Below are 9562 nucleotides of genomic sequence, written 5' to 3' on the forward strand. Positions count from 1 at the left end.
ACACTGAGCTATACGAGAAATGAGAAGCCCCTGTTTGCTGCGGGAAGACAGACAGCTCATCCAGTTGAATATGAAGTGAAGTATAATCGTAACTGTAGCTCACGTCCAATTCAATTCATCTGGACGTAGAATAAAAGCATGAACATCTCCCCCACAGCCGACAATATCTGAGCGATGCAGACGAGAAGCTTGTTTGTCAGATGAGATGTTTATTCCATAATTTAGTGATTCTCCTCTCAGCGGAGATGACATTTTTACATTTTACGCACCCCTTTGAGTGTTTCCTATTAACAGAATATATTTACACTTTTACAAACGTTTGTTTGACATAAGACACATTATGAAGGGTTTATATCAGAGCTCACAGAGTCGCTCCCTCTAATCACAAGCATTCTCCATTTGTATTAAAAAGGTCAACATGTTAAATTTTGCTTATGCAGCTGCAGCCTCGGATCAAAGTGGCGAATGAGCTGCACATACTTTAGGTTGAATTGCACCAACAAAATACCAAAATCAAAGCAAAAATCAGTCTCTTCTTCCAATCTGAACAAAGAAAGATCGTTCTCTGAGAAGCTCTGGTATCAACATTACACCAAGAGACAGGTCAAAACTTTATTGATTCACAAGAGTTCCTGATAAATTTTACTGTTTTTTTTGTTTTTTTTGCACTGCAGCACATTAAATCGTCAATGTCACACAGCTCGATCACATTTTCGGTGGTTTCTCTAATCTCTGTGTACAACCACACCTAACGTTTATGTGCACACGGATATAAATACATCATACTCAGGGCCATGCCGCTGTCACAGAGCTAAGATATGTGGCTACTGCAAAGCTCTGGCTGCTTATATATTACAGTGAGAGTGGGTTCACAGGTAGATGGTTTACCCTCATGTCATGCGGTTAACTGGAGAAAAAAAAAAGCCAGGCACCAAAACATCTTCAGGTTTAAAAGCAAGGATTAAAGATACATGTTTAAAGGAATAGTCCAGGGAATGTGCTCATACACTTTACTGCTGAGAGTTAGACAAGAAGTTTGATATGACTGTCATGTCGGACAAGTTAGCTTAGCAAACAGGGGGAAACAGTTAGCCTATACCTGCCTTTCTCATCAACAAGTTATATGTTGTAGCATATTAAATTTAGTTATTCATACTAAACATTAAGTGTGTGACAAGTTGTGTGTTTTTTTTTTACGGTAGTTGTGTTTCTAGTTTCCACAACTGTTTCATAGGATGAAATAAACACCAATAAATACAAAGCTAGACCCCTAAACCAGTTAGCTTAGCTTAGCATTGCACCTGGAAACGGGGAAACAGCTAGCCTGGATAGTGTTAATTTCAGCGGTTCGACCTCTCAATAAATTTTATCAACCTTAACACTTAACCTTTTTGTTAAACCATTGTTTGTAACATACCTCAGTTTTTGTACAGATTAGACAAACATCTTAGTTTGTTAGCCTAGTTAGCAAGCTTTAGAGACGCTGGTTGGTGGAGTTTGTTCGCCTTGGAAAAAGCTAGGCTAGCTGCTCCCCCGCGTTACCATTCTTTATGCTAAGCTAATCGGCTAATCTGCTTACATATTAATCAGACAGACATCAGAGTGATTATATCTTACTCACAGTGGGATGACTAAAACACAACTAAAAACAACTTCTTAAAGCTTATTCACAACTTTTAGCTCCTGACTATTAATATTCCAGCACTTAACCTTTTATAAAACCAACAATTGTTGTTTTTCTAGTGTCTTAGCTTTATGTTAGTCTTATTAGTAAGCTTAAGAGATGCTAGTAGGTGAAGGTTGTTCGTTTTTACAAGAGCAAGGCTAGCTGTTTCCCCGTTTCTAGCCCGTATGTTAAGCTAACCGGCTACTTCCTCCACAACTGTTCACTAATTGAATAAAAGCCTGAATTATTTACACAGATTTAACACATGTTAATATGATAATGACATATAACCAGGTAAATATCTAATTTTAGAGATAGACAGAGCTAAGCTAGTTATTTGCCCCTGTTTCTAGCCTGTATGCTAATGTAAGCTAACCAGCTCCAGCTTCATATCTAACATACACATGAGAGTGGTGTCAATCTTCTCATCTAAATCTCTGCAGAAAAAAAAGCTAATAAGCGTAATATCCCCAGATTTTTTGCTATCTTTTTAACTAATGCAAACATATCCAGGATCCCAAAACGTGGAGGCACAAAACTTTGACCTCTGATATCGCTGCCTGTGTGTGTGTGGCTGTGTGTGATCTAAACGGCTGAACAATCCTGCGTGGTGAGTACAGCCCTGCGATGAAACGTCGCTCAGCCGGCTTTTAATATAAGAGCTGTATAATCACATTGTCACTGCAGTCACATTAAATAGGGATGCATGTAAATCGCACAATACAAAACCTGCACAGCAGCAGTTGGAAGGACATCTGATGTATTTGTGCATTGCTGCCGTGGGACATTACACACAGGTATTATAGCTACCATTATGCACTTATGATATGTATCCGAACAGCAAAGTGTGATCTTAAAATATTGTTCAATCAAGCAACCCTTTTGATTTCACATCCAGGCAAATCCCTGTGTACTATAGTATGCTTTTCTTTCTTATTTATGTTGACAGAAAACGTCCCTCGAGTAGCACATATTGCCATTTCTCTGCTCAATTATTAATGCGCAAAGCTCCCTCGCTGTTACACTCATCACAGTGTTGTGATTTTTAAAGGAAGTATAATGTTATTGCACTCCCACTGACAGCTCCAGAGATGTCGTGGGGGCCAGGTGTCCATGAAATCCAGAGAGATGAGGGGGTGATGGACAGATATATTCGTGATGCGCAACAGAATATTATGAGATTGCAAACGCAGGGCACATAAAGCTCAAACGGCAATTAAAAAAAGGCCATGTGATGTCTCCTTTGCTGGAGAGACAGTTCAGCCACTTCAGTCAGTTTTAATAAAAATGAAGCAGCTCACAGGGATGCCGCTCTGATGCGGGCTTAGACCCTCCAGGATGCTTTGGTGTGAGCTATAAGTGGAACATGCGCACATCTATCGTGAAAATGGAAGACCAGCTGCCTCTGAAAACATGTCATGCTCATATCTTAAGGTTAAGGTTCAAGCTGTCAGGAGAAAAAGGCAAATGAAAAAGTAAAAGAAAGACCCAGGCAGACAGCAAGTTCTCACCAGGGACGAGCCTTTCAGCGCTACATTAGTGTTATTACTCGTGATAATGCAGGCGCACCTCGTTTTTTCTAAGTGCTTCATTCACAACATCACCTCGAGCATGCATTAAATGCAACGTCAGTGTAGGATGTTTACAGTGAGTGTCGTCGTAACTTAAGGAAATATGAGAATTAAGAAAGCTTTGGTGATCCGAGGGCTGAAATATATGTAACGCGCAGGCTGATTCGTTAATGGTGACGTCCTGCGCATAGCTGATGATGCTCGCTGTCCAAATGCTCGTGAACCCGAACGATTGACCTCAGGTCAGTCTGTCAGTGTCCGCACAGGTTCTCAAATCATGTTCTACATATAGTAAATTGTATTTTCTCTCTCGTCCTTTAAAGGAATAGTAATATTTTGAGAAATGCTCTGATGTCCTGTCTTTTACAGAGAGTCAGGGCTCCAGACTAGCTTTTTACTTTGGTGGCAGCAGTGCGCCTTCATTTAGCCGCACCAAATAAAAAAAATGTACAATTTTTTTTTTACCAAATTATGTAAATGATTGAAAACAGGAATAAGGTGCGGATAAAGAAATTTCAGCAACAGAAATGTAAAAATCTGACCTACGCACCAGACTTCGCAGATTTTTGGGCGCATGTGCAACCAATATGTTCGCAACCCGGAGCCCCTGAGAGTTAGATAGAAAAAGATTGAAACCACTCTCAAGTTTGTCCATTAAATGTGAAACTAAAGCCAAAAGACGCTTAGCTTAGCTTAGTTTAACATGAAGACTGGAAACCAAGGGGAACAGCTAGCATGATTCCGTCCAAAGGTAAGAAAATCTGCCTCCTATTTTTTGTTTCATCTGCACAAAAAAACAGAGGTTGTGGTTTTGTTGCCTTCAGACAGACCCCGGCTCGCTGGTTCCCTCTTCCACTCATGATGCCAAGCTAAGATAACGGGCCACAAGCATCAGTTTGATATTTACCAGACAGACATGAAAGTGGTATCAATCATCTCATTTCACTGTTTGCAGGAAAACCAATTATTGTATTTCCCAAAATGTCAAATTATTCCTTTGAATCTCTTCCCTTCTTTCCTTCCTGTTGTGTTAGCTCATGCCCTGTTGTGCTGTCGTTGACTAAAGCTAATATAATTTTTGCTTCATTCAAAGCCTGTGGACAAAGATGATTTTTTTTTTTTTAGAGCTTCTGGGAAACTGGGCACAGGCATCCATTAGATTGTCTCCTCTAGCCAGACTGTAGCTGTGCTATGATCAGACTGGCTGAAGGCCAACATCTCCTCTGATTTTAGAAAAAGCCTAAAGAAGGCTGCGGCTGAGCCAGCAGGATTTCTCAGCCTGCGTGGCGACTAAAGTTACTTAGCTGGGAAGTTCTTCCTGTTCTTTCACTGTAGTGCAGAGAGAGAAAGTCTTCAATGTTGTAGAAAAACAGAATCGACCGAATCCACTTAGAGAACTTTACTATTCTTTGGTGTTAAAATCAGAGGAGACGGAGAGTAAAGCACGCTACATCCAGTCAGCTGGAGCCAGACTGCACTGAGCTAGTGGAGACAATATGTATTATTCGTCCTTGGCGACTGCGTTCTGATGCCCATCCTGCGGTGAAACCCTCTGCAGCACTAACAAACCAGAGAGGGTCAGGGAGATCCCAACCCACCACAACGTTATCTGGGCTTCACCAAAGATCAGCTGCCCCAGGAAAGCCTGCAGGGAGAAAAAACACAAGGATCTCTTCTTGGTCAAAATAAATCAGGCTTTATAATTACATTAAACAGCCGACAAGGAAGCCTCGATGGGATATGTCGAACAAGGACTTGAACTTTGACAAGGACGAATCACTGCGACAAGTTATTCCTGAATATAGTACAGCCTATTTTCTAAAATAAAGCAGCTTATGTAAGAACGAAAAGGATGTAAGGTCACCCTGAAAATAATCTACACTCCACTACAGTCTGCAGAAAAAGACAGGAAAGGGTGCTTAAGAGAGGCGGTTACTTACGGAGGATATGAAGTTGGAGGCGGTGGTGGTCACAGTGGTTCGGGTGGAGGAAGATGAGTACCTGAGTGCTTTGGCGAGGAAGGTCCACATCACAGCGTTGCAGGTGAAGAGCAGCCCGCCACACAGCAGCCTCAGAGGGATGTGAAGCTGAGAAACACAAACAATCACACGATTCTTTACATTTTGAACCATTTGGAGTTCAGTATCTTCCTCAAAGTTACGTACTACAGCCGCGTGGAAACTTCCGATTTGCGACCACCCGCTCTGCCTCCCAAGTTACAGCTGCCATCATGGCGCTGTAACCTGAAACCAGTTCATCGCTGCAGCCCGACTCAAAACTGCAAAAGCAGCAAAATGTAGTCAAACTATCTGAAATCATGCGAGGATTACACCAGTGTTACATTATTACTCATCACATTATGGACCTGCATTTCTATAGCGCCTTATGACACCCGTCAGATTCACCCATTCACACACACATTCAGACACACACATTCACACACTGATGGTGGCAGCTGCCATGCAAGGTGCCAACTCCTCAACAGGAGCAATTTGGGGTTTAGTATCTTGGTCAAGGACACCGCGACATGAGTGTAGGGGGAGCTGGGATTCGCCCTACAATTACAAAGCATTGGTTTTTGGCAAGACTCAAAAATCACCTTTTCCCACAAATAGGTCCTTTAAGGTAGTTTTTTGTGCACTATTTGTCTATGCATATAAAGTATGTCTGACAAATGTAAGGATGTAAAAAAAAAAACAATATTTGAAGTATAAAGTGACATAAAATGAAAAACTCAAAGTACGAGTACCTCAAAGTTGTACTTGAGTAAATGTCCGGAGTTACAATCTAGCACACATCACATTTAACACAGTGACAAAAACTACACCAGAACATCACGTGGTGATGCTGTCTGCTCCCTGAGGCGTGTCTGAGGTCTGGTGACGCATTCAAACCCGGAGGTGAATATTAACAGCGTTTGTTTTGCATTTGCATCCCCCTTGCACGTGCACCACCTCATCTATTTTGAAAGGTCACAGCTTGACGTCTCTGATGGTTTCAGGCTGCAAACAGCTGCCTGCAGATGTGTATGACATCACTGCGTGACGCGTGCGGAGAGCGTGAAGGTCACGGAAGAAACCTGACCCCGTTTTTCATCAACGCCAACCGCACGCGGAGACAAGTTCGAACAAAACAACGCGATAACACACACACACACACAGACACACACAAGCTGCAATGTCATTGAGCAGAGCACGCGGACACGGCACGAGAGCGCAGCTGCTGCTGCATATGGGCTCTCCCCGCGAGATGCTGCTGATGGTGCTGATGCTGAGGGAGCCGGGGAGGAGAGGCGGGCGGGGATAACCCCCCCAACTTCCTCCGCGAGGATAACAAATCACCCCGCTCGCAGGCAATGAACGCACGCCGGCGCTGCATTATTCACGCGCGTCCTCCTCGCCGCGTTAATAATTCACGCAACTTTAACTGCGGCGATGCCTCACCCGGTCACAGGCGGTAGTTTCGTCCGCCTGTCTGAATTTCCGCTGCTCTCCCCACGTCCGGAGTCCGGTTTCACACACTCCCTTCAGGTAGTCGGCTCCGAGGGACAGCTTGGCCGACGACGACGCCACGGCCCCGAGGAAACCCGCCAGCAGTGCATAGAAAACTCCCGGGAACATGTTGACGGTGACAGCCGAGGCACATAATTCTCTACTCCATCTTTATCTCCCTGCTGATGTAGCTGGTGTAGCTGCTGCTGCTGCCGCCCGCATGCTTGTCCGTGTGTGTGTGTGTGTGTCACTGTGCGGCACGTTTTCCCTGCACTTTCTACAGACAGCCGTCCGGTGGCAGTCACACAACACATGGTCAACCCGGAGCAGAGCTGTGGTTGGACAATAAAGAAAAAGCAGCCCGTGGCATTCTGGGAAGTGTAGTTCCATCATCTTCTACTACTGAATGATTGATGACTTTGAAGCTGCAGTAAGGAGCCTCCAGGTCACCATAAACGACATTTATAGTGCTTTAGTCACATATTTTGATTAAAAGAGAGTCCAATCATTAATTGACAGTGAATTGAAGACTCCTCCTGTTTCTTCTTGGGTGGAGTAGAGGACAATCGATGCTAATGTAATGTCCTTGAGTGTGGGCGCAGCGGAGCAAAGTATGACTCCAGTTGATCCAGACTGCTTGGGATGGACCTTGGTTCCCCCTCGGCATACTGATGAGCTGCATTATGAAGGCTCATCACGCTAAAAACACAGCGGCGTATAAGTGGAATGGATGGGTGGAGTCCATATTCACATGATCCTCATTCCTTCTCCTCTGTGCCCTTTACAGAGAGATGAGCCCGTCAGAGTGGTGGTCCCAGAACGAGACTAAATTATTCTCCTAATCAGGAGTAGATAGTGGAGTCGTCCTCTTGAATGTATGGGCCTGTAATGGCTGTATTAATCTGAGCGTTTTCTAATAAAGACAAGAGTCATCAGAGACAGACTTTTCCATCTATTCATCACGCTTGGCGGCTGAACATTTGGTCAGAGATGGAGGGATGATGAAGACAGAATGATGTCAGTGCTGAAATGGATTTAAAGACCCTGCTTTAAAATCAGTGCATGAATCTGGAAATGTAATTTGAGGCCTTACAAACCGAAAAGACCATACATATCTTCACAAAAAGAAATGCACATTCCACTTACACCAGTTACCCTTATGCTTCACCAAGCTAGGCTAACAGAGCTAGGCTGTAGGCTAGTTAGGCTAACCCTAACCCTAGACTAGCTAGCTTGAATTACCTAAATTCTCAGCACGATAGTCACTGCCTCAATTGTATGTAACAGTTACAAAGATTTCAGATTATCTACATTAGCATTTTTCACTTATCTACAGGGAATGACAAGGCCGGAAATGTTAGTTAATGTAGCTTCAGCTAAGGCTAGTCGGAGCTAACTGAATTTGCAAGTGTCCACAGTAAGTAACTGCCCATTGAGGAAGCTAGGCTAGTTTCAACAGCAGAAGCTAGTTTAAATTCCTTTAGATTAATTTCTCTCCATCTCAACTCATCACGATGTTGTTGCCTACCGGATAACGAGGACCATGATGTCAGTTAAACATTTGTATTTTTACTTATTATATTTTCAGGGAATAACAAGAGGGGAAATGTCGGCTAATTTAACTTTAGTTAAGGCTAGCCAGAGCTAACTGAACCCTGTGATATCACCAGCTAGCTTTCACTTAATTTTAAACCCATATTTGCTGTTTTTTGTTCTCAAACTGTGAACATAGCATTGACATATCATCACCTTTTCTTTTAAGCTCATAGCCCTTATGGCACTTATAGCAAACAGACATTTCATTTATGCTAGCCCAAAGGCATATTATTATATCTTGACACAGCTAGATAGTTTGCTGTAGTGCATCACGTCATTGTAATTACACCGTTTGGCCACTACGAAACTGTCAAGCATGGCTCTCTTCTGGGGAGCACAACCAACTGTTTAGCACCATTATCCTCTAGTCTGACAACTTAAATACATGTGAGTCAGTTCACTCATTTTTAGCTCTTTTCTTGATAGGAAAATAGGGACTGCTAAATTGCTCAATGTTGTTCTGTGTTTTCACTGTACTACTCTCGATTATATGTTACTACCAACTAAAAAGCAGTTATCAAGAATAACTTATGGAAAATGTTACAATAACTAAAGTAGCTTTAGCTAAGGCTAGCTGGAGCTAACGGACACAGTTTTACCTGTAATATCTGATTTTTTTGGCCATTTTGGATCAGCAGACATAAGTTGCAAATGCAACACTGTCATTTCATCTGTTCTTTTAAGTTGATTTACAACAAACCTGTTCGCAAACATGGCTACCTGATCCAGTCCAATAAGTTGATATTTTGACTTCTCATATCCTAGAAAAGCACATGTGCTAATGATAACATTTAGGTTTGTATGGTGGCTCCGTTATTGTTGCAGTAAGTCATGACAGTTACTTAAAAATATGAAATATCAGGACCATGACACATTGTTCTTGCCGTCATTGGTTTTACCAGCTATGCGTATCATACTGTGTGTCAAAATGTCTGCCGTGAAAAAGGCCTATTGCCTTAGTTGTTCACCTGTCAATCTGAAAGCGGTGAGATTGTTTTAAGATCCATTTTGTATAGCAGCCCTTCCACAATCAATCCTTTATGGCAATGTAAATGAAAATCAATTTATAGTCTGACTCAGTCTTGATCAAATATGTCCGTACTATTTCTGCATTTATTGGCAGCATTCCCCAAATCCTCCAAAGACAATTATATCACATCTCGGAAGGTGATCTCATCATTTTCTCAACTAGGCCAAGTGTAAGCCTAGTGCTCTGGCCAGTAGATGTCTCCAATGTG

The 9562-nt window shown here is 42.6% G+C and overlaps 1 protein-coding gene across 1 annotated transcript; it reads right to left on the reverse strand.

Annotated features, from left to right (window-relative positions):
- Nucleotides 1-189: 189 nt before the first annotated feature.
- On the reverse strand, nucleotides 190-7035 carry tmem42b (transmembrane protein 42b). The gene is made up of 3 exons (XM_030411853.1): nucleotides 6681-7035; nucleotides 5178-5324; nucleotides 190-4882 (listed from the first exon to the last, which is right to left on the reverse strand). Exons 1-3 carry the CDS (start codon nucleotides 6855-6857, stop codon nucleotides 4739-4741), a joined length of 468 nt encoding a protein of 155 aa, XP_030267713.1. The 5' UTR covers nucleotides 6858-7035; the 3' UTR covers nucleotides 190-4738.
- Nucleotides 7036-9562: the final 2527 nt, after the last annotated feature.

Source organism: Sparus aurata, chromosome 3 (genome assembly GCF_900880675.1).
Source record: "Sparus aurata chromosome 3, fSpaAur1.1, whole genome shotgun sequence".
Classification (NCBI taxonomy): domain Eukaryota; kingdom Metazoa; phylum Chordata; class Actinopteri; order Spariformes; family Sparidae; genus Sparus; species Sparus aurata.